We start from the raw sequence: 26539 nt of genomic DNA, 5'->3' as shown, positions 1-26539 counted from the left end.
CACTATTATTAAAATCAACCAAATATATTTGATTAATCATAAACATTTTTATAAATATTTATATATTCTATTGAAAATAAGATAACAACATGTTATTTTTACAATAAAATTAAGTCTTGAAATGTTTACAAGAAATACCATGTTATTTCAATATTGTTAAAATGAACTAAAATCATGTTACTTCAATTAATATTCTTAAAATGAACTAAAATATATTTAGTAAATCATATAAATGTTTCCTATATTAACGATGGTAAAACTAACATGATACTTTTACTAGAGTAAAACATTAATTTGAAAAAATAGATTCCAAATTTGTTTTTTCATTAAGAAAAAATGTTTAGTAAAACAATATTTAACTTCGAGTAAGACCAATTTATTTGAACTAACCCAACATTGCAAACTTAGGTTTAGGATTGTCTTAACCCTCTATGAAAATTTGACATTACAACCGGAACTTGAGTTCTAATGTTGTCAAACTGGGTGATTGATGAGAATACTTGAAGTAAAGCATAGGTGATAATTTTAAAAAATTTATTAATTATAAATGTAAAATCTCTAAATTCACTCAATACATATGTATCTTTTAAAAATAGAATAAAATATCTAAGTCTTGAGAGTTAGTAAACTGTAGTTTCATGTATATACTAGTAAAAACAAGTTTAGATATTTAATTCTTGTATATGTGATTGGTTGATTATGATAATTAAAAATTTACCTTAACTTATTATGAAAAATAATTATTATTATTCAGATATATAATTTTTATATTGTATAAATTCTCATGAAGTATTAATTATCTTTCAAAAAATTAATTTTTATTTTCTTTAAGAAGAATTTGTAAATACATTTTATATACTTATAGGTTAATTTTTGATTTTTTTTATTAATTATGTAATGCTTTTTATTAAATTGGGTGTTACAGTCCCACCTTCTCTTTTCACTTGTTGATTTTTCACTCACTCGAGTGTATTTCTCCCTTAACCTTAACTTCGAATGGTGTCAATTTTCCTCAAGTGTATTTCTTGGTACCAAGTTCATGGGAAGCGCAACCAATAAAATAAATAAATAAATAAATAAGAGGGATGGATTGACATAAGAAAGGGGAGAAGAGGGGATTTGAATGATAAGGAAAGGAGAAGAGGCAAAAATAATCACCAAAGAAAAGAAAACCAACAAAAAAAAAATAAAACTAAAAAAATCAAAGAAAAGTGCAATGAAATATGACATTTTCTAAACCACATTAGGGCTAATTTAATAAACGAACTAAAATAAATTATTTAATAAATATTAAAACTTAATTGATTAAAACAATATAAACCAAAATAAATCATAAACTTAAATATATGAAATAAATTAGGCTAAAATTATTAAATAATAAGCTGTTAAATTTAAAATATTTTAGAAGTATGAAGCAGACATCAATAATGAATTTTTTAAAAGCCTAAACATGTCACAATAAATAAATAAGCTAAGAAAAAATGTAAAATATTTAAATGATAGGAACCAATTATATATTTAAGTTCTTTATTTAGTTATAAATTACGTAAAATAAGTGCACCATTACACATAATTCAATAATATTAAATGTAAATATAAACTGTGATAATGTATAATGAATATTCACACATGCACTTATTAAATTAAATATTTATAACAATTTAATGATTTTTTCTCATTTCAATTAATTAAATTTAATAATTTGTCAGTTTTTGGATAAACTAATAAACTAATGACAAACCAAACATTGTGTGTGTTCGGCAGGAATCAAATTTACATGTGAGTGGAATCCACACATATTAACACCATTACAAAACATTACCAGCATCCATGCCAAAGCAAATGCCAGTTTGTCGCACTTCCACTTTCCACCGGACCACAACCTTCTCCTCCTTCTAATCATGACCACTTCCCCTTTCCTCTCTCTTTGTCGTCACCCCTTTTCCCACACTTCTCATCGTTTCCCAACAGGGGCTGCTTCTCAAAGTTCAAACTTTCTGCCAAAGTTTCAATCTTTTGCTTCTGGAAACCATGCAGGGAGTGAATTTCCATCTGGGTTCTGCTCAAATGCTCTCAGAAGAAAAAGGGTGTCCGTGGTGTGCTCAAAGTCAACTCTGAATGTGGAAGAAGTGGCAGAGAGAGGAGTGAAGGGTAAGGGTGAAGAGTTTGATGCAATTGTTATAGGGTCTGGGATTGGAGGGTTGGTTGCAGGAACACAGTTGGCAGTGAAGGGTGCCAGAGTTTTGGTTTTAGAGAAGTATGTGATTCCTGGTGGAAGCTCTGGATTTTACCAGAGGGATGGCTATACTTTTGATGTGGGCTCTTCTGTCATGTTTGGTTTCAGTGATAAGGTCAGTTATTTATTTATTTAATTTGGGTGCATGCCATTTTTTGTGTGTAATCATTTACTTTAATTTCATTATTGATGCGATGAAATGTGGATGGTATAGAAACTTTAGGGGTGAGCTCATGAGCTAAATGTTACGCTGAAGGAATATGGATGCTTTGCTTGTGAGAGGGACTTTCTGTTTCACTCTGGTTGCAATGCATTCGATTTTTTATTTTTTTATTTTTTTTGGAGACATTTATTTGTAAACAACACTCTATTTTGTGTTGCCATCAGTGTTATTGTGCTTAGCTGGTGCCTGGTGTTCATGAACAAAATGATTGCGTCTAGTTTGCTCTTTTGGTTAGTTTAATATTAAGAAAGATTTGGTTCATTATGTGAAGCTTGACTTTTGATCAATTAAGCTCCAAATAAATGTAATTTGCTCATCTTCTAATAATACCTTAGCAGCCAGTAGTAGATTCGAACACTTCTAATTGTTCTTTATGTTGAATGGTATGCTTCCTAGGATCATGAACACCATGTGCCTTAAATTTGTGTAGGGTAATCTCAATTTGATAACACAAGCGTTGGAGGCAGTCGGTTGTCAGATGCAAGTAGTACCTGATCCAACAACTGTTCATTTCCATCTACCAAATAACCTTTCTGTTCGAGTGCACAAAGAATATGATAAATTCATTGATGAACTGACCAGTTACTTTCCGCATGAAAAGGAGGGTATTCTTAAATTCTACAGTGAATGCTGGAAGGTTTGTCTAAATTGAGGTGATTGCAGCCCCCTTAAGGCATTTTTGCCTCTCCTTGAAGTTTACCTTTTAAGAGCTTTTGTGTTATGGCTAGATTTTCAATGCGCTGAATTCCTTGGAGTTGAAGTCACTGGAAGAGCCACTCTACCTTTTTGGACAGTTTTTTCAGAAGCCCCTGGAATGCTTGACACTAGGTACTTTCATCATGTTTATTTTAAACTGTAAGGCCACAAATTTTAACTCTTAACTATAATTCCAAAGGTAATATTGTTTTTTAGTTCCACTTGGTTTATCTTTTCTGTATTTTGGTAGATTGGAGAATGTATGTTTTAACTTATGAGTTAAAAGAATTGTTGAGGGAAGCAAAGGGTGAAAAAGTGAACAAATACATCACTCAACTCTGCAGTTTGTTGCTTAATTCCACTGCATATAACTAGTTAACTCAACAAATTTTACCCTAACCATGAAGATCAGAGCAAGATTTGAGTAAGACATGCTTATGCAATCCAATTAGTTTTTTATCTTCCAAGTAGTGGAACCCTAGACCTAGAGAATCACATCTCATGTACATAGTCTGGTTCTTTTTGCTGGGTGGAGAATTTGAACCAAACAAACTGTTAGGAACCAAGAATTGAAAAGAGAAAGAAAAGAAAGGTTTTTTTATTTAATAGACTGAAAAGAACAAAAATAGGAGAGCACTCCGAGGGTTTCCCCTTCACAAAGAGCTGAAGCTCAATCTACAAAATTCACTTCCTTCCCCTCTCCTCTCCTTCTTTCCTATATATATATATCTAACTAACGCCTCAAGTGACTCACTCTAACTATCTTAACTAATTTCTCTAACGCAAGCATTTTAGAAAACCTATATTGATCTCCTAATTCCTAAGGGGGGTCTCAGCATTTGTGATTAATTTGCTCAAATCTTTGAAATGCATCAATTATTGCAATACCAAAGTTGTGATAGTGTATATATGAAAAATTCTATATGAAGATTTCAATCAATGTGAGCTTCTGATAAACTTTTGCTATGTCAAGAAGATTAGAGCAAAGGATGTGATGAACCACGATCATTCTTGGCGTGTGTGTGATAACTTCCTTTCGTGGAAACCAGAGAAAAAAGAGAAGAAAATACAGAAAATGCACCAACTCAAGGTTGGTGAACTAAATGTAATAGAAGAACCTTGAAAGTTTACAAAGGAGGTTTGCTCCTTTCCCACAATGATCTCACTGTCAGCCTAAATCAAAAAACACTCAATGCCCCCACTCAGTGAGGTTGGTCTTAATAAATAGACCCCTCAGCCAACAATAGAAAGGCACCGAAACACACATCCACTAACTGCCACACTCTTATGTATCCCACTAACCCACACAAATCATTTCTTCTTAAATAAATTCTTCGTATAATACACCTTCCAAACCCGTTCTGTCTCTATAGTTCTAACAGTGTGTGTATTACAACATTCTTGTGGTAGACTATCTCTGTTAACCAATAAGCATTACATGCCTATTTCCTAATAACAGTACATAGTACATAACTGATAGGGGTTGCTATTGAAGACCCATTTGCAGCTCCCTCCATATTTGTGCTTTTTATCAGTTTTTTCATATGTTTTCGGCATTAACCTTCTTAACATATCTTTTGACAGCCTATTATTTGCCTCAAAATGCTGGAGCCATAGCTCGGAAGTACATTAAAGATCCAAGCTTGTTGTCTTTCATAGACGCAGAGGTAGCTGTGATTACTTATTTGATTCAGCTTGAAGTTTCATGAATTTATTAAGGAAAATGTGTCTTGAATAGTTACTCAGTGCAATGTGTTAAGAGAGACAACATGTACTAAATAAGTGTGGAATCCATTCTAGTGGATCTCATAGAAGAGGTTGAGGACAATTGTCGTGGGTCCCATCATAGCATTTGAGTCTTAAGCAAACTGTGCCACATGTTTTGTATCTTTGTCCAACCTATTTTCAATTGAGATAGCAGTCATGTTACTACTCATTTACACTTTGATTAATTATTCAATTGTTGGTACGTGATTGGTAATTTATATCCATGCTGTTGCAGTGTTTTATAGTGAGCACAGTCAACGCTATACAGACACCAATGATCAATGCTAGCATGGTAACCTTTTTTCATTCTTTCAGTTCATTAAATTTTTGTATTACATTTATTAAATTGTCTAGGAGAGGAGGTTTCATGCTTGCATTCATAGCTTCTGCTTGTAATGAATGGAGGATTAGATTGCAAAAAATAGAACTAGCAGGAATTTGACCCAACATTGACTGCTTTTAGTCCTAATAACATACAAATATTTCAGTATCTTTTTTATTTGAATGTTAAGTGTGTAATTTTAAAATGTAAAGGTCATCCTTCCATTAATATGAAGAATCAGTCATGTTTGTTAGACCTGTTATTTTTCTAACTCGTAACTGATTTTAAAATGATGAAAGGGTTAAATATGTTTTTAATCCTTAAAGATGTAGTGAATATTGGTTTTAATCCAATTTTTTGTTGTTAGATTTGGTCCGTACAATTCATTTAACTTTAGAAAACAGTCCTTACAATTATTTTGGTGATGACTTGACATGACATGCATCTTATTGTCAACAACCACTTAGATGCATTCTGTATTATGATAGATAGCAAATCAATAGATAGCAAATGGACTCTGTTCATGACTTTTAAAAGTTATAAGGACCAAAAGCAACAATTTCTTTTTTAAGAATAAGCCAAAATTCACCACATGTTCAGGGACTAATCATACCAACCTCTTGAGGAACTGTCAGGGAGACTGCTAAACAATATTTGAGTTAGACATTCATGTTATGCCAGTCAAAACAGTGAAAAATAAAAGTACTTATTTCAAATATGGTGGCAGTACTATATAGTTCACCTTGGCCTCAAATGCTCTATATTTCCTGCATGGCCTGACTCTTTTTTTCCCTCCAGGTTCTATGTGACAGACACTTTGGTGGGATCAACTACCCTCTTGGGGGTGTCGGTGGGATTGCAAAGTCCTTAGCAAAAGGTCTTGTTGATCAGGGTAGTGAGATAGTTTACAAAGCAAATGTCACTGGTATTATAATTGAGCAGGGCAAAGCTGTAAGTGAGACTTCATAATAGAAACAATGACATTTTGGAAAGACGCATTTTTTCTTCAAGAACTGACTATGCTTTTTGCAGGTAGGTGTGAGGCTTGCTGATGGGAGAGAGTTCTTTGCCAAAACCATAATATCAAATGCTACTAGATGGGATACATTTGGTTGGTTTCAAATTCAAATTTGAATTCTTATAAGATATTTTGTGTGAATATTTTACTGATAATCTCCGTGATGTTTCTCTGCCCTCGTCAGTTCTTAGTTAGTTAAATCACATAATGTTACACTGTAGGAAAGTTGCTGAAGGGTGTTCCACTACCAAAAGAAGAAGAGAACTTCCAGAAAGTTTATGTTAAAGCTCCATCTTTTCTTTCAATTCACATGGGGGTTAAAGCAGAGATTTTACCACCAGATACAGACTGTCACCATTTTGTCCTTGAGGTAGTTGAAGTTTGCTCAACTTAAAATTTCTTAATAGTCCTTGTACCTTAAAATGAATATTAGCTTAATGCATTTCATTGGTTCTTCTCTAGAGCAACTGGTCCGAATTAGAGGATTCATATGGAAGTATCTTTTTAAGTATACCAACTGTTCTTGATTCATCATTGGCTCCCGAAGGTCGCCATATCCTTCATATATTCACAACTTCTTCCATGGGGGACTGGGAGGTAGGCAATACTGATAAACAAAGTTCAAAACTTTCACATTGCATGCTTGTGTGACTTCAGAATCTGTTTTTGTCTTAAAATATCTAGTGTCACTGTTTTCTGTACCAGGGTCTCTCAAGAGTAGAATACGAGGCAAAGAAGCAGCTTGTAGCCGATGAAATCATAAGCAGATTAGAGAATAAATTGTTTCCAGGTCTTAGATCATCCATCGATTTTATCGAGGTATTGGTTATAACCTCAGACCTTATATACTGAATGGTATTTCTGTGATTTCCTATTGTTTGAAAATCAATTAAATATAAATCTAGGAGATTTGATTGTATTTTACTTATCTCTTCATTAGTCCAATACCACATTTACCAGTTATTTGGTAAATCTTGCATTGTGTTACTTTGGCTTGCCAATCTCTCCAGATAATAGCCTTTGAGTAATGCTATTTTCCTGTTGACAAAGAAAAATCTGGTGTTAATATTTGAGAAGAACTAACTATTGTCTATTTGACTGCTTGTGGACCTAAATTCTATCATGCTAAAGGTGATAATTAGACATAAATGTTTGTATAACTACATTTGTTTTTGAAAGATCCAAACCCCAATTACCTTTCAGGATAATGCTGCCTGACAGATCCTTTTTTTTATATAAAACTCTTGCTAGGCATTTGATAGGAACCCGGAAATAGTTAGGCCCAAACCCAAAATATCTAAGGTGTATGTTAGACAAAGAAGGAAGGGCAAAGTAGGGGATCAAAATGGTCAGAGAGAGAATGAGAAGAATCTTTCTATATAACAAACTGCTGAGCTGGCACAGTAGGAAATGAGTGATTATGTTGTTTGGGGTATAAGGAGTGGAAAGAGAGTGGGGAGAAGGGGGGGCTGGAATTGGCTGGGAATCGGGAGAGACTAGACACTCTCTAACTGTCTAGAAATACCTTTTTTGTGCTGTTACAGATCTGTATTCTCTTTCTGGGATATGCACTCTGTTTTTCTTTGATAATAAAGTGACTATTCAGCTATTGTGTGCTTCCTTATTTCTAGTATCTATCAATTGGTATTCAGAGCCCGCGCTTCTTGGGGTCTGGATGGTTATTACAAGAACAACAATGGAGTCGAGGATTGAAAATCTAGAGAAAAGTATGCTTGAATGGAAGCATGAGAGTCAAATTCAAATGGACGAAATCAAACAGCTATTGAAGGAGAAAAATCGCGGAGACACAAGGGGTCGATCACGATAACGACGTTCTCCGAGACGTCACGCGGAGGGGGAGAGTCAAGGTAGTCGAGCTATTTCATCACGAGTTTCTGAACCCTATTCTAGAACTCGCGATTCGCGGAGAGGGAGTCGACCACCGAAAGGGGATTACAGAGGGCGAAAATTGGAGGTTCCTATATTTGCTGGTGATGATGCTTATGGATGGATTACCAGAGTTGAACGCTACTTCAAGGTGAACGATATGGATGACTCTGAAAAGATGGGTGCGGTGTTAGTAGCATTAGAGGACCGGGCATTGAATTGGTACCATTGGTGGGAGGAACAAACACCTTCACCAAGCTGGGTCCAGTTCAAGGAGGCAGTGATTCGGAGATTTCAACCGGACTTAGTGCAGAATCCTTTTGGGCCATTGTTGAGCATTAAGCAAACTGGGACAGTAATGGAGTATAGGGAAAAATTTGAGATGATTTCAGCTCCATTGAAGAAAGCGGACCGGGTGATGTTAAAAGGAATTTTTCTAAACGGACTCCATGTCGAATTGCAAGCCGAACTGAAGCTGTACAACATAGAATCGTTATCAGAACTCATGGATCGGGCCTTATTGTTGGAAGAGAAGAATTGGGCTTTGAAGAAAAGGGTGTTAGGCTCGGGTGAGAAAGTAAGCATGGGTGAGAAGGAGATTTCTCCAATGGTGACTAAGATGGGTAGATCGTATAATGCAACAGTAGATTTTATGAAGAATAAATTGAATGCTAAGAAGCCCAATTTTGGAAGTGCGGGTACAACGGAGCCCAAACCACAAAATGGGCCCAGTGGAGAAAAACAAATCACTATGGGCAGAAGGCTTTCGCAAGCTGAGTTGCAAGAACGGAGTAAAAAGGGGCTGTGTTTTAAATGTGGGGAGAAATGGGGACCTGAACATGAATGCAAGCTGAAGCATTATCAGTTGGTTTTGATGGAAGAACGTGGAGAGGAAGAATCGGAGGATGAGGAGGAGGAAGGGGAAGAAAAAGCAGAGTTGGAGCACAAGACACTTCAATTGTCTTTGAAAAGTAAAGTGGGGCTGACCTCTCACAAATCTTTTAAGATTTGGGGAACTATTGGCCAAAGACGAGTGCTGATATTGGTGGATTGTGGAGCAACCAGCAGCTTCCTTTCTAGAAAATTAGTAGATGAGTTGGATATTCCAGTGGAGAATACCCCTACTTATACTGTGGAGGTAGGAACAGGTGAAAAGGTGAAGGGTAGAGGACTGTGTAGAGGAGTTGATCTTGAGGTGCAGGGAGTCAAAATTAAACAAGATTTTTTTCTGTTTAATTTGGGTGGAACTGAGGTGGTATTAGGTATGGACTGGTTGGCGGATCTTGGTGACATTGAAGCTAATTTTCGAAACATGATCATTAAATGGGGAGATGAAGGAGGCAAGAAGGTGTTAAAGGGAGACCCTTCCCTAAGCAAGGCGCAAGCATCCTGGAAGAGCATGATTAAAGCCTTACAAGATGAAGGAGTGGGCTACTATATTGCATATCAGCAGTTGGAGGATACAAAGGAAAATCAACAAATATTATCTGATGAGATGAAGGCTGTCCTAGAGGAGTATAAGGACATTTTTCAAGACCCACAAGGGCTACCGCCAAGGAGAGAGCATGATCATGCAATCAATCTCAAAGAAGGTGCTCAAATACCAAATATCAGACCTTATAGATATCCCTATTATCAGAAGAATGAGATTGAAAAGATAGTAGGTGAGATGATGCATGCAGGGATTATTAGGACTAGTACTAGCCCTTACTCTAGTCCTGTTATTCTTGTAAGAAAAAAAGATGGTGGTTGGAGATTTTGCGTGGATTATAGAGCACTTAATAAGTTGACAATACCTGATAAATTTCCTATCCCTGTAATTGATGAATTATTGGATGAAGTAGGATCGGCTGTACTATTTTCCAAACTGGACTTAAAATCTGGTTACCACCAGATTCGAATGAGGGAAGAAGACATTCCTAAGACAGCTTTTAGGACACATGAAGGGCACTATGAATTCTTGGTCATGCCATTTGGGTTAACAAATGCTCCTTCTACCTTTCAAGCTCTTATGAACAGGGTCTTAAAACCATATCTAAGGAAGTTTGTGTTGGTATTCTTCGATGACATTCTAATCTATAGTCCGGATGAGGGAAGCCATAAAAAACACCTCAAATTGGTGCTCCAATTGTTGCGGGAAAATAATTTATTTGCAAATTCTAAGAAATGTAATTTTGGGCAGCAACAGTTGAGATATTTGGGACATTTGATTTCGGGAAAAGGAGTTTCCGCAGACCCAGACAAGGTGAATGAAATGATAAATTGGCCAGTTCCGAAGGATTTAAAAGGGTTGAGAGGATTTTTAGGGCTCACGGGATATTATAGGCGTTTTGTTAAAAATTATGGCAAGATTGCTTGGCCACTCACACAGTCGCTCAAGAAGGACAATTTCAAGTGGGGAAATGATGCTCAACAAGCTTTCGAACAGCTCAAGGATTCAATGACCACTTTACCTGTCTTAGGTGTTCCAGATTTTGAGAAACCTTTTGTAATAGAGACAGATGCCTCTGGAAAGGGAGTAGGAGCAGTGCTTATGCAGGAAGGCAGACCCATAGCTTACATGAGTCAATCATTGTCTGATAGAGCTCAACGTAAGTCTGTTTATGAGAGAGAATTAATGGCTATAGTGTTGGCTGTTCAGAAATGGAGGCATTATTTGATGGGTAGCCATTTTGTGGTGCACACGGATCAGAAAAGTCTGAGATTTTTGGCTGACCAGAGGATTATGGGGGAGGAGCAGCAAAAGTGGATTTCAAAATTAATGGGTTTTGACTTTGAAATAAGGTACAAACCTGGTTGTGAAAATAGGGCAGCAGATGCCCTTTCTAGGAAGCTACAATATTCTGCACTTTCCACGGTACAATTCAATGAATGGGAGGGGTTGGAAGATGAAATTCAAGCTAATGCTCGATTAAGGGGGATCATCCAGGATTTATTGAAACAACAGGATGCACATCCGGGGTTTCAATTAATAAAAGGAAGATTATATTACAAAGGACGAATGGTACTACCAAAGAATTCTTCTAAAATTCCTCTAATACTCAAGGAATTTCATGATTCAGCGTTGGGTGGGCATTCTGGATTTTTCAGAACATATAAGAGAATTTCGGGATTAATATTTTGGGAATGTATGAAGAAAGAAATACAACAGTATGTGTTGAGTTGTGCAGTTTGTCAACAAAATAAGTATCAAGCCTTGAACCCAGGTGGGCTGTTACAACCTTTGCCAATACCTACTCACACTTGGTCTGACATTTCGATGGATTTTATAGGAGGATTGCCTAAAACCCAAGGGGTTGACACCATTTTTGTGGTCGTGGACAGGTTAACAAAATATGCTCATTTCATAGCTATTGCCCATCCTTACACTGCTAAGGACATTGCTGAAATTTTCATCAAAGATATTGTTAGGTTGCATGGGTTTCCCTCCTCAATTGTGTCTGACCGAGATAGAGTTTTTATCAGTCATTTTTGGACAGAACTATTTAAAATGGCTGGCACTAAGCTGAAATTCAGTTCTGCCTATCACCCTCAAACGGACGGGCAAACTGAAGTGGTGAATCGCTGTTTGGAGACTTACCTTCGGTGTCTCACTGGGACTAAGCCTAAACAGTGGCCTAAATGGATTAGCTGGGCAGAGTTTTGGTACAACACTAACTATAACTCATCTACCAAAATGACTCCCTTTAAGGCTTTATATGGGAGAGAACCTCCAGTATTAATTAGAGGAGATATGACACAGTCTTCCGTGGAGGAAGTCAATAGGCTGATGGCAGATAGGAATCATATGTTGGATGAGTTAAAAGAGCATCTTGTCCAGGCCCAAAACAGAATGTGCAAGCAAGCCAACAAGCATCGACGGGAGGTGGAATTTGAAGTTGGAGATGTAGTATATTTGAAGATACAGCCTTATAAGTTAAAAAGCTTGGCTAAAAAGGTCAATCAAAAGTTAAGTCCGAGATATTATGGGCCTTATGAAATTGTGGAGAAGTTTAGTCCTGCTGCCTATAAACTGCAACTACCTTCAGGAAGCAAAGTGCATCCAGTTTTCCATGTTTCTGCACTTAAGAAATCCATTGCTGCAACAATTACTAGCCAACCATTACCCTTATTTTTAGCAGATGATTGGGAATTGAAGGTTCAACCAGCAGAAGCACTTGCTGTTAGAAGGAATCAACAAGGGGATCTCGAAATTCTTATTAGGTGGAAAGATTTACCAGATTTTGAAAATTCGTGGGAAGCTTTATCTATAATCAAGGAGCATTTTCCTGATTTCCACCTTGAGGACAAGGTGCATCTTGTGGAGGGGAGTGTTGATAGGAACCCGGAAATAGTTAGGCCCAAACCCAAAATATCTAAGGTGTATGTTAGACAAAGAAGGAAGGGCAAAGTAGGGGATCAAAATGGTCAGAGAGAGAATGAGAAGAATCTTTCTATATAACAAACTGCTGAGCTGGCACAGTAGGAAATGAGTGATTATGTTGTTTGGGGTATAAGGAGTGGAAAGAGAGTGGGGAGAAGGGGGGGCTGGAATTGGCTGGGAATCGGGAGAGACTAGACACTCTCTAACTGTCTAGAAATACCTTTTTTGTGCTGTTACAGATCTGTATTCTCTTTCTGGGATATGCACTCTGTTTTTCTTTGATAATAAAGTGACTATTCAGCTATTGTGTGCTTCCTTATTTCTAGTATCTATCAGCATTACTATGATCTTTGGCATCTCAGCTAGGCTAACCCCTAGGACATATACCATTTGTAGGGGTGGGCAAACTGCACTATTTGCACTGCACTATAAATCCATTACAATTAACTATAAAATAGTTTAAAAAAACTGAACTGAACTAAAAAATAGTTCAAAAAAACTGAACTGAACTAGTTTTTAGTTCAGTTAACTCCAATACAGTTCAGTAAACTGTTTTGCCAAAATCTTTGAGGTTCTGTAGAAGGAGCAGTTGTGGAGACTGTGGCTGCTGCTGTAGTACCATTGTTACCGTCGCTAACATGCTCTGTCGAATCCTCGTTTCCTCCATAAACATTCCGAGCAACAGAATGACAGATTTCACAAGTCCTGTTAAAGTTTAAGCAAACAGAAATTATCAGAAAAACACACAACTTAAAACTTCATGAGAAATCTGTTCAGGTGAATTGCTATTTTTGCAGTAAACAACCAGATTTTCTGCCGAACATTGTTATAAATTCAGTAGAAACTTCACATCATATACATCAAAAGCAACATTAATTTTGCTAGCCACTTCAAAACGGGATGCTTCAAATAAACAAGCAGGCTTGCAAATGCAAAAGGCCATGCTGTTCATATGCCAGATATGAAAATATCATTTCATAAAACCATGATATTTTCGGCTCATACACAAGACGTAATAAACTAGTAATAAATGAACCTTCATTTAAATTTAACAAAGATAATCATCAACCAACCTTCTGTTTACACTAAGTTTTTTACATGAAAAAAATCGTGTTCCAGATTAAGAATATCTCTCACATAACTTGTGCAAGTATGTTTTCTCATCTGTAAAATTGAATCAGTCATATTAGTGTTTTATATATAGAATTATTTAACATATTTCTCATCTGTAAAGAAACCAAAGCATGGTCTGTGGAGTTTTTTCCAATTAATCTGACCCTAAACCCATCCCTTATACAGCAAAAACATCAATGTCAGGTAAAATCTCCCATAATTTTGAAGAAAGATATTGGAGTTGATTTTATTCATTAAGCAATTTGGAGGGAATTGAAGGGGGTGTATTTCTCTTTTGTAACTATCAATTTTCATACATAAATATAAGAAAGCAGTTTACCATGTCCTTAACAGACTAAAAAAGTAAATTCATGACGCCTTTAACAAGATAACAGAATCAAATTATCATATTTAGACTTAGGGTCTTCAAGAAAAACTTCTTAACATGCACTTCTAAGAGAATAAAATAAGAACAATTTTTTTCCATTAGTTAAAATTAGTTTGTATATAAATTAATTGTAGTTTATGGAAAAAAATTACTTTACTTTTATTTTTATTTTCTTCACCTAAAAGTATTTATGAAGAAATCTTAGTCAAATGTAATCCTTAATACAATTGAGATCTAACTAAAACTCAGTCACACTTATATCAGAGTCACTATTTCTCTAGGCCAGGTAGTAACAAACCTCAAAAATTTCGTTTGCCAGTTAGCTGTTTCTTGCATTTTGGACCACAGATTGATATACCACACGCCCAATTCATTTGCGACCTCAACACAGGCATTAGCATATTGACCAGTTACTTCATTTGTTCTTTCAGTCACTTTGGTAGCGTTCTCACCATATTGGGATCTGCAAGACCCAACAAAATCATTCCAAACATGAAGTTAACTTTTGTTGAACACTTAGAAGCCAATCTAATTGTAAACATAAGCTTTAAGAAAAACAGTAATGTGACACAGTTTCAATACAGAAGCTTTAGTCATATTAGCTACAGCAAAATCTTTCCCAATTAGGTACTGATAGTCACTAGCATACTGTGAGATTACTAATCATCTTGATCGTGCAAGTCTCATCCAATTTAATCATTTTCCACCAACATTAAGTACTACAGTACACAATGTTTGATAAAAAGCAGTGACTTTTGTAAAGTAGGAAGTAGCCTGAGCTTATAACCTCGGGAATTAAAGGGACTAAAATAGGGATTTACACAAAAAGTAAATCTACTAGTTAATCAGGAGAAACAATTCCATTTGGTGATATAAATAGTCAAGCACATAAGACGAGGTCTATACAGGAAGGCAGATTATGAATACTAAATCTAACAGAAGCAATTCATAAGTACTTTGCATATTCCAGGCGTCCTTCCTCGCTGAGTGGAGGTATTCAGAAGCAATTATGAATACTAAATCCAATTAATGTGTGAAACTGTGTGAAAGAATTAATCAAATAAATGGAGGACAGTAAACATAGGAAGACAAATGAATCAACCAGATTTTCGCTTCAAAACATTAGGAAATGAAAACAACAGTTATTCATTGTTAACACAACATCATTAAAAGAAGAAGCATCAGCTAAAATATTAGAATCATGAACAATAATAGCTGGCATGCTATCCTGTTTTTCACTCCAATCTGCAGGTTCGAGAGGATTCTTCTGCTTGCCTCAACCAAACTTCTTAAAAACACGATTATAACGAAGGAATCGTTATGTGATGACTGAGATGATTTGGTAGCAAACAACCACGTGTAATATCCAAAAGGGTCTCACATAACTAGTTGAAAATTCAAAGAAGTCTTACTATTTTCCTTAGGGTTAAGAGACACAATCCATAAAGTAAGAAGTACCAACATTATATAGCACCATAAACACCTTAAATTCATCAATCAAGCAGAAAAATAAGCACAAAGAATGAAAAGGGACAATAAAAATGGCGAAAAGAAGAAACCCCACAACATTAAAATTTCATAAATCATAGGTTTAAGGAAAATACAGAGTAAGGCGGCAGCACATAGAGGCAGAGACAACACAGACAGGTAGAGACAACACGGAGAGGCAGGGTCACCGTTGGAACTCTCCTTTGTCGACAGAGTCACGGTGGCAGCGGCCGCGCGTCACGGTAGGGCTAGGGCAGAGTCACCGTGGGTTTTCGTTGAAGCTCTCTTTCGACGACAACGGTGGGCAGCGATTGGGTCACGGTAGGATTACTGTGAGTTTTCGTTGGAGATCTCCTTTGCCAACAAGATCATGGTGGTCAAAGCCGCATCCAGCCAAGGCAGGGTCACGTTTCAGAAATAATTGGAAAGGAGAGAGGGATAGAAAAGCAAGGCAATGTTACGTTTCAGAAATAATTAGAAAGGAGAGAGGGATACAGTTATCTTATAGTTAACTGAACTAAAAATGTGATCAGTTCAGTTTTAAAAATTAAACTATAAAACAGTATATTTAAGTTTTTAGTAAAAATGGATTAGTATTTTTTAGTATTATACAGTACAGTTAACTATAGTTAAGTACGGATTAGTTTATTTTGCCCAACCCTAACCATTTGTCATCACATGAAAATATCATTAAAAACAAAAAGAAAGATACAAAGAACTCATGGGGGGACCCAACCAAAACCCATGAACAGAAAACAAGCCAGCTATAAAGCTATACACAAGCTAAGAAGCTCTATACATAGGAAAAAGAAACCTATTATGACAAAAGTCCAAACTTATAAAAGCTTGCATAACCATATACCATTTAAACATTTCTCTGACAGGCCTAAACTCCCCCAGGTTATCAGCACAACGACTTTCTTCTCGAAAAATATGTGACACCGTAAAATCAATACCACTACGAAACTTAATGGATTTCCTCCAACGACCTTTAATAGACCACAGTACAACCTCTTGATGAGAGAAAGCTTTACAGACCAAGGATGGATCACTTTCCAACCAGACTCTTCTAAATCTGGCTCTTTTTTGTTATGCTTGTAAACATTCTTGCTATCATGTAAGCATATGAAGTATCTGCATAGATGGAGGAAACTATCATGCTTAGATATTCTTTGGCGTTTGGTTCTTGTGCTTTTTTATTATATGTATGTTTTCTGAAATCTTAAGCCTTGCTACAGGTAGGGACACCAAAGACACACAGGCGATACCTAGCTCGTGACAAGGGGACGTACGGCCCAATGCCACGTGGAACACCAAAGGGGTTATTGGGAATGCCATTTAATACAACAGTAGGTCCTTAAACGAATAACTGGTTCAGTTATAGAAAATATTCTGCTATGCTTTCACAATGCTCTGCTTAAAGCAAGTTACAAACATATAAAACTTGCAGGGCATAGCTGGTCTTTATTGTGTTGGTGATAGCTGCTTCCCTGGACAAGGTGTTATTGCTGTAGCTTTCTCCGGAGTTATGTGTGCTCACCGAGTAGCTGCAGATATTGGTAAGCCAAAACACTCCTTCACATAATAGCAAACAGTCCTCCAAATTCTGGCAAACCCTTACATAATGCTAATATGCAAAAAGTTCAAGCATTCCGAAATTGTTGTATACCCTTACAGATAGTGTGAAGGAATACTATTGTGTTGTTCCTCAAAATGGTAGTAATAGCAAACATTTGTAAGCATTCCTTTAAATGCATAGAGTTGGTATTTCTATAAGAAGCAATATTAGTACTGCTTTGTAATTATTAAAAAGTAGATTTTAAATCTAACATGTAAATTGGTCTTATCTTTAGTTTAGTTGATGTGATAGACTCTAATGCATAAATCCATAACTCTAAAAATTGAACTTTAAATGTAACTTATTCATGCAAAACCAACTTATAAGTAAGGTTTGCAGTTACTTATATATTATAAAATAATTTTATGTCTAGTTGATATGGGATTTAACATATTTAGTGTTCCTGTAATAAGTTGCATAATGAAGGATTCTATTAAATATCAATGCATATTACTGAGGTGAAATATTGATTCTAATTTGAGAACAACATGGACAATACCAATGGTATTGAACATGTATTTGTCTCATAGTATATAACAGTGAACTGCTCTTGCTGAGAATGGTGGATATAATTTCATTTCATTTTTCTTACACTTATGTTATTTTGTTGTTCTTTCAAATAGGGCTGGAGAAAAAGTCACCTGTGTTGGATTCCATGCTGCTTCGGTTGCTTGGTTGGATAAGAACAATGGCATGAGTACATGGCAGCTTTTGTTTGATCACACCATTGTTTCACTGCAGATTTCCTCCTCAATGTTCAAGACTCAGCAGTTTGCCACAGAAGATAGGTGGTGTCAGTTGCAACTCAATCCATGGAGTGCCATAGCTTGGGAAAAAAATAATTTGGAGGGTGCAAAATAAATAAGCTTACAATGTATAAATCAAATGTGATGGTTTTGACAATAATTTATTTTAAGTGATTCAAGTAACTATTGGTAACATTTAATACTGATTATTTTCTTAAGTAATAGTCGTCTATGATATACAAATATTTTTTTTTTTACTTTATTAATAATAATACTCCTTAGAACTTTACCACCTTATCTGCCACCAAGTAAAATTTAATGCAGAACTTATTCACATTTTTTATTTTTTAGTTTTTCTTAAGACACCTCAAGTTTATATATATAAAGTGAAATATGTATGAAAATATACAAAAAAGAAAAAAAAATTAATGAATTTTTTTTAATGAATTGAATAAAATAATCAAACTTTTATCAGGATCAGAACAATTTCTGCATAATTTCAGGAACATGCCGATAAATTTGCAACGAAAATCTATAATTTCAAGTTATATCTTTGCAAATACAGCTATCCAAGTATATGAGGACTTTAATTTTTTTAAGTGAAGTCTTCATGCATGTGACGATTTCACATTTTGCATATTCTCTGGTTTCAAAATACATTTATGTTAAGACATCATCATGTATATTGATATCTCCAGTTTAAAATCTTAATCTATTTGTATAAAATGAAAATGTATACTTCAGTATAAATATTTAGCATAGTTTACTTTTATTTTTAATCATCAAAACTCAAATTAGCTTGGTTTACACAAATTTTATTCAAAATTTATTATCTAAAAAAAAGTCTAATTACATCTCAAAAATATAAACAACTAATGATTATTTCTAGAAATATAAAAAAGAAATGTATAACTATAAAGTTTAATTTTTAAATTTAAATTAATAAAAGTTACTAAATATGAAAAACTCATTTAATAAAAAATGTAGTAAAAAGTCTCCATATGTGTAACATCCCAATAAATAGTAATTACTATTAATCAGAACTAATCACATTTACAGAAATTACAGTGCAGTCTTAATATTTACAACAGCTGCTCAAAATAAAAACCGAACGTACAAAGTTATACAGCGTTCAGTTTTCTAACTACCAGGCTTCAAAAATCTGGACGAACGGCCTTACAAAATGAATAACCGAACGTCTCAAAATACCGCACATAAACGCTAGCAATTTCTAAAGAACGAACACTCTACTGTTCAGCTTTAACCTCTACTTCTACCAAGTTGGCATCCTCCAAATTTTCTTCTTCCAGCATTGCTTCAAGGGGTGCCTCACCATCTGCTCACATCCACAACGGATGATCATTGCATTGACAAGACGGACATACAAAAACAGTAGACAACACAAGGAAATTGCAAGGGTAAGCTTAGGTAATTTAATTCATACCACCAACATAAACTTTAACATATAAAATCAATCGTACAAATCAATAACAGTACATACACAAAGCATATTAGAAATTATCCAAATTCTCATAAACGACGACTGTCCGGACTGTATGAAGCCATGTATCTACAGGCGTTCTTGCACCCGGGTGGTGTAGTAACTGGGATGCCCTCAACAGCTGCCACCCGAGGTTAACCCTATCAGTCCAAAGTACTCAGTAGGACTAGGGCCTCCTGCCATTCCCACGCATGACCTACTCCCCTCTACATGAGGATGAGCACTCACGGAATATCAGGATGAACAGCCATCAGCAGCTTTACCATGGTCATACTACATAACTTCTAACATTCACATCATGGAGACGTTCCTCCTTGGAACACTCGTTCACAATCCAATCCAATAAAAATTCATTCAGAATGTCATTCGTACATTATTATCCATTCCTCTTATTCAGATTTCCATTCTGTGTTCTACTCTCTTAATTTAAACAAAAGTTTTTCACTTAATAGATCAGGATGAATGTATTACAGTACACTGCAATCACGTTTCTGAACAAAAGAAACGAATCATTATCCATTCACGAACGTTAAAACGAATGAGTAATTTAATTGAGATTGAGTCTAGAAGATCAGAGTAATACTTAGGAAAATTCTAAGTATAAAGACTTGAGGTTAAATCAAAAGGACAAACACATTTTAAATATATTCAAAGAATAATCAGAGCATTATTAAATTCGGAAACGAACACTGCCAGTCAATGACCGAACGTTAATTCAGAATTTCGAACGAACGCTAGTTACGTTCACTCACGAAGCAATAATAAGGACGAGCGTTCAGTATAAACCGAACCCTCCTTAGGACGTACGCCAGGTCAATGACCGAGCACCAAAATAGAACGAACGCGCATTTGAACGAACGTTCAGTATCAGACCGAACGCTAACTAGGACGAACGCTCAATCTAAGACCGAGAGCTCATTTGGACGAACGCTCAATCTAATACTAAGCGCTACTTATGACGAACGCTGGTAACAAAACCGAGCGTCCTAATTACTCTACAATTTATTTTAAATGGTTGGACACTCTAAGCTGAGCCGAACGCTCAAAACTAGCTCTTCACACAAATAACGCTCGTTCTTAATCAGAATCCTCTCCAAATGAAAGAAATCTTATTCTAAGTTATTTTCCAGGGAAACCGAACGGTATAAGACCGTTCGATGACGAGCGTACATCATCAATCAGAAAAGATCAGATTTCCAGATTTTTCATTCACATTAACTTCAAAATTTTCATACGATCCATAACTTAGAATTTATCTTTAACACAAATCTCATACATTACAGAATTCATATTATCATTTCATCAATACAGAATCTTCCATTTTCCAGTTTCAAACGTATCATCATCAACATCCAGTTCCAAGTATTATCATTCCAAATCATACAGAAATTCAATCATATTCCAAATCATACATCTCATTCTCTGCATACGGTTCAAACAACATTCATAATATACATCCAGGGCAACCATACTTATTCAGGCACACTCAAAATTCATATATTTCATACGTTTTACACAACCAGTACACTTCATTACTGTCATAGACATCAAACCAGTATTAAATTAAATTACTAAAGCTTCCCTTACCTGATCTAGCAGTGCACTTCCAAATGCTTATGGTTTCTCTAGTGCTCTCACGGCTTTCTACCCAACGAGTCACTCCACGATTTTCACTAAATCTAAGAAACCAAAATGACATAAGGTTCAGACCTATAACTCATGCATGCACACCAGAATTTGGTTCGCAGAAACAGAAGAGGAGAACGTTCAGGGACAAGAACTTACCAGCCACAGAATTCTAATGTGTTCGGTTCAAATGAAAGCTCACAACACCGTGAATGATTCTACGGTTTCTGAAATGGAAGCAGAGATGTTGGTGGTGAGTGATCTTAGAGAGAAGATGAAAACGGTTTAGAGAGAGAGCAGAGAATTTGAAAGCAGAACTTCTGGGAAGAAGATGAAGCATGCAGGAGGAAGAGGGAGAGTTTTCAGAATTATTTTTCTCTTCCCATGCAGAATGAACTCCCCATCCTCCACACGCCACTTGTCTCCCACTAACATTTCTCATAATGCTCCAACCGTGACACATGGCAGGCGCATGCAGTGGAAGTGTGAGTGCATTTAGACGTGGCACGGTGCATTAAATGAGGATCAGAGAATAGATTTGTGTGCTAATTAAATCAGGTTCTCACATTCCCCCTAACTACAAAAATTTTCGTCCTCGAAAATTCTAAGCTTACCAGGGAATAGGTGCGGGTACAATTCCTTTACAGCCTCTTCAACCTCCCATGTTGAGTCACCAGTCTTTGCATTCCACACCACTTTCACGAGACGAACATTCTTTCCTTTGTAGAGTCTGGTGCGGCTGTCTTCCACACAAACAGGTTGCATCTCCAGTGTCCGGTCTGGGCGAATTTGGATGTCTTCTAACTCCAGTACGTGTGATGGATCAGCTATATATTTTCGGAGTTGAGAAACATGAAAGACTGGGTGGAGGTTGGACAGTTGAGGAGGTAATGCTAGCTCATACGCCACTGATCCAATCTTCTTCAGAATCTGATATGGCCCTACGAACTTGGGTGAAAGCTTCTTTGGACGAAGGATTCTTCCCACTCCAGTGATTGGATTCAGCCTTAGAAAAACATGATCTCCAGCAGCAAACTCTAAGGGTCTTCTTCTCTTATCAGCATACGATTTCTGCCTGCTTTGAGACGTCTTCAATCGTTCTTGAATCAGCTTCACCTTCTCGGTTGTTTGCTGGATTAATTCAGGTCCGGTTAATGCAGTCTCGCCTTCTTGGAACCAACATAAAGGAGTTCTACACTTTCTTCCATAAAGAGCTTCAAACGGTGCCATTCCTATGCTTGCTTGAAAGCTGTTATTATACGTGAATTCAACAAGCGGCAGAACTTCATCCCATACTCCCATATGATCTATAACACATGTTCTCAACAAGTCTTCGAGTGTCTGGATGGTTCGCTCAGATTGGCCATCCGTCTGAGGGTGATAGGCAGAACTCATCTGCAGTTTGCTTCCCAATTCTCCTTGCAATGACTGCCAAAAACGAGATGTGAATCTCGTGTCTCGGTCTGAAATAATGCTTGAAGGAACTCCATGCAATCTAACAATCTCTTTAACATATAATTTGGCCAAGTTTGTCATGGACATCTTCAAATTAACGGCCAGGAAGTGGGCGCTCTTAGTTAATCTATCTACAATCACCCAAATTGAATCATGGTTTCGGACTGTACGTGGCAGATGAGTCACGAAATCCATGGAAATGCTGTCCCACTTCCATTCTGGAATTTCCAATGGCTGCAGCAATCCTCCTGGTCTTTGGTGTTCAGCCTTTACACGCTGACAAGTTAAACAAGAAGACACAAAACGTGCAATGTCACTCTTCATCCCAGGCCACCAAAATGATGAACGAAGGTCTTGATACATCTTAGTCATGCCAGGATGCATGCTAAGACGGCTGTGATGTCCCTCCTACAGTATGATCCTCTTCAGCTCCCCATTATTTGGGACGCACGTTCTCCCCATATATCGCAGTAGACCGTCCGTTCCAGCATTAAATCCCTTAGCCTGATCTGTACCAAGCACGCTCAAGATTTTTACCAGTTCTTCATCCTCACGTTGCTTCCTCCAAATTCGGTCAAACACATCACTGGAAATTCTAAGGTTACAGCACCTGATAACGTTCGTTCCTAAGTCGAACTGTAACCTTAGATCTCTAAAACTCTCCACCAAGTTCAGCTCCTTAACCATCATTGCCGAGACCCTTACTGCCTTCCTACTCAAGGCATCCGCCACCACATTAGCTTTTCCAGGGTGATACAACAATTCGAATTCATAATCCTTCAAGAATTCAAGCCACCTCCTTTGCCTCATATTCAATTCCTTTTGATCAAAGAGGTACTTGAGACTCTTGTGATCACTAAACACTTGAAATGTTGCACCATACAGATAATGTCTCCATATTTTCAAAGCAAACACCACTGCTGCCAGCTCCAAATCGTGTGTGGGGTAATTCTTCTCATGGATTTTCAATTGTTTGGAAGCGTAAGCCACTGCCCTCTTTTCCTGCATCAGTACACAGCCCAAACCTTGATACGATGCATCACAATACACTTCAAATGGTTTGGCCGTGTCTGGAATGACCAACACAGGAGCACTCGTTAATTTCCTCTTCAATTCTTGGAAGCTCTCCTCACAACGATCCGTCCAAGCGAATGGCTGATCCTTCCTAGTGAGGTAAGTCAGAGGGGCTACTATCTTAGAAAATCCCTCAATGAATCTCCTATAATAGCCCGCGAGTCCCACAAAGCTTCTAACCTCCGTGACTGAACGTGGACTCTCCCAATCCAGCACTGCTTTCACCTTGGCTGGATCCACTGCAATACCACCAGCAGAAACAACGTGCCCCAAGAATTGGATCTCCTTCATCCAAAATTCACACTTTGAACGTTTGGCATATAACTCTTTCTCCCTCAACACGCTCAAGACGATCCTCAAGTGTTCTTCATGTTCGTCAAAGCTCTTGGAGTAAATGAGGATGTCATCAATAAATACCACAACAAATTTATCAAGGTACGGCCTGAAAATTCTGTTCATGTAATCCATGAAGATTGCAGGTGCGTTCGTCACTCCAAAGGGCATCACCACGTACTCGTAATGGCCATAGCGAGACCGAAATGCAGTCTTCTGAATGTCCTCCTCTTTCACTCTAATTTGATGATAGCCCGAACGTAAATCAATCTTAGAAAACACACACGCACCATGCAACTGATCCAGCAGGTCGTCTATCCTTGGAAGAGGATACTTGTTCTTGATGGTCAGCTTATTAAGTTGCCTATAATCAATACAAAGACGGGAGCTGCCATCCTTCTTCTTTACCAATAATACAGGTGCTCCCCAAGGTGAAGCACTTGGACGGATGAACCTCTTGTCCATCAATTCTTCAATCTGCTTCTTGAGTTCCAATAATTCAGCTGGTGCCATTCTGTAAGGTTGAACCGAGATTGGTGCAGCAGTAGTTACAAGATCAATCGTGAATTCAACCTCACGAATGGGAGGTAGACCCGGGACTTCATCCGGAAAGACATCTGGAAATTCATCTATTATTGTTCGTCCTCTACTGCTCTCATTGTTGGACGAACGCTCTACCTCGTTGTCTTCATACGTCATGATCAAGAAACAACTTGCTCCCTCCATGATGTCCTCCTTAAACTGTCCGAGAGTAATAGACAGTTCTTCTTCTTCTTCATCTGGAAAGACTAACTCCTTCTTCCCACAATCAATGAGGATCCGATTGGTAGCCAACCAGTCCATCCCCAAAATTACTTCTAAGTCTTGAAGGGGTAAGCAAATAAGATTGACCTTATATCTACGCCCCTCAACTTCTATAGGACATCTTACACAAACTGTAGATGTCTTAATCCCACCAGCTGCTGGGGTAGACACCACCAAGTCGAACTGTAATTCACTCTCCACTATCCCCAGTTTCTCAACACACGCCTTCGAGATGAAGGAATGAGTTGCCCCCGAGTCATACAGTACACAACAAGGCTTTCCATATAACATGCAAGTGCTGGTAATGAGTGTACCTGAACGAGCAGCTTCAGCACCCGTGATTGCGTACACTCTCCCTGTAGCTTGCGCACGTCCACCTCTCCCTTGTTGTGTTCTCCCAGCGTTCGGCGGCCTCATTGCCGCACGTCCTCCCATATTGCACTCGTTCTCCAAGTGCCCATTCTGTCTGCAACGAGTACAATACTTTCCTCCTGGTAATTGTGGACAAGCCCATCGATAGTGTGGTCCTCCACACTGATAGCAAGTTAAGCTTCTCGGCTGTCCAGATTGGTTAACAGTGACCAAAGCTTGTGATCCGCTTGCATGAGATGACTGGTTTGGACGAGCGTAAGGTAGTCTCCTTTGAACAGAACCTCCCCTAGACACTATTGGTCCCCTATTCACTTGTTGTTGCTTCTTGTGCTTCTCCGCCTCTGCCATGTTCTTCTCCAACACCTTTGCCCTCTCAACCATGGCAGGAAAAGTTCGTATGCACAAGCTTGAAATCATAACCTTCAAATCACTTCTTAAACCGTTCTCGAACTTCCTGCACTGCCACTCTTCACTGGTGGCCATTGTATTGAACCGAACAAGGTGCTTGAACTTGTTGGTATACTCAGAAACGGACATACTGCCTTGAACGAGCTGTAAAAATTCAACCTCTTTTGCAAAACGTACGCTGTCAGGGAAGTATTCTTCATAAAACTTGTTTCTGAAAACTTCCCAAGTGATTGGCTGTTGAGCATCCGTTAGAATGGCCCTAGCGCTCGCCCACCAGTGGCTCGCCTCTCCCGTCAACAAGTATTCAGTGTATGCCAAGCGGTTCTCATCCGGACACCTCTTGGCATTGAAAAGTCTCTCCATATGCCTTAGCCACTGGTCCGCCTCATCAGGAAGACATTTGCCACTGAACTTGGCAGGGTGATGCTGAAGGAAACTCTCCAAACTCCATTCAGCATTCGGTTGAGCAGCGTTTGAAGAAGATGCTCCAGGCGCACCTCTAGTTGCAGCCAGGATCTCCATCAATTGCCTTTGCGTGTTTTCAGAATTGACACGCGATGCCTCCAAACCTTGCATAGCAGCTTGGTTTTGCTGCATCAGGGTGGCGTTCTGCTCCAGTAACGTTGTGTTCTGTTGATGCAGCCTTTCAACCACGGTTTCCAACAACCTAGTGTTGCTGGACGTATCGGACTCATTCGGTTGGGGAGGAGGAGGAAGTCTAGGCGCCATTAGTTCTCCGGATCAGAGAAAACGAGCGTTAGTAAAGTTCAAGAGTTAAAACAATAACTCATTAACACATAATAAGCACACAGCAAAAACGTAGTGCACTCATAACCTACAGTGTTCCTTAAAAGAACAAAACTGCTCTGATACCACTAAATGTAACATCCCAATAAATAGTAATTACTATTAATCAGAACTAATCACATTTACAGAAATTACAGTGCAGTCTTAATATTTACAACAGCTGCTCAAAATAAAAACCGAACGTACAAAGTTATACAGCGTTCAGTTTTCTAACTACCAGGCTTCAAAAATCTGGACGAACGGCCTTACAAAATGAATAACCGAACGTCTCAAAATACCGCACATAAACGCTAG

The 26539-nt window shown here is 37.5% G+C and overlaps 2 protein-coding genes across 3 annotated transcripts; one reads left to right on the top strand and one right to left on the bottom strand.

The window, feature by feature from the left end:
• Positions 1 to 1886: 1886 nt before the first annotated feature.
• On the top strand, positions 1887 to 18154 carry LOC148195348 (prolycopene isomerase, chloroplastic-like). Of its 2 annotated transcripts, none has more exons than XM_088095485.1 (13): positions 1887 to 2351; positions 2890 to 3096; positions 3188 to 3287; positions 4740 to 4822; positions 5158 to 5214; positions 6043 to 6195; positions 6277 to 6355; positions 6484 to 6632; positions 6725 to 6859; positions 6968 to 7081; positions 16740 to 16850; positions 16952 to 17060; positions 17743 to 18154. In XM_088095485.1, the coding sequence occupies exons 1-13, from the start codon at positions 1902 to 1904 to the stop codon at positions 17814 to 17816; spliced, it is 1821 nt and encodes a 606-aa protein (XP_087951611.1). In that variant the 5' UTR covers positions 1887 to 1901; the 3' UTR covers positions 17817 to 18154. The 2 variants fall into 2 exon arrangements, with proteins under 2 accessions (XP_087951611.1, XP_087951612.1); XM_088095486.1 differs by having other exon boundaries at positions 2154 to 2355.
• LOC124822039 (uncharacterized) lies at positions 12893 to 16591 on the bottom strand. Its single transcript, XM_088095487.1, has 3 exons — positions 15618 to 16591; positions 14312 to 14476; positions 12893 to 13217 (listed from the first exon to the last, which is right to left on the bottom strand). The coding sequence occupies exons 1-3, from the start codon at positions 15635 to 15637 to the stop codon at positions 13034 to 13036; spliced, it is 369 nt and encodes a 122-aa protein (XP_087951613.1). The 5' UTR covers positions 15638 to 16591; the 3' UTR covers positions 12893 to 13033.
• Positions 18155 to 26539: the final 8385 nt, after the last annotated feature.

This window comes from Vigna umbellata, chromosome 7 (genome assembly GCF_029865625.1).
Source record: "Vigna umbellata cultivar VRB3 chromosome 7, Vumbellata_1.0, whole genome shotgun sequence".
NCBI classification, from domain to species: domain Eukaryota; kingdom Viridiplantae; phylum Streptophyta; class Magnoliopsida; order Fabales; family Fabaceae; genus Vigna; species Vigna umbellata.
The sequence above is the reverse complement of the archived record's forward strand: the minus strand, read 5'-3'. Positions and strand labels throughout refer to the sequence as shown.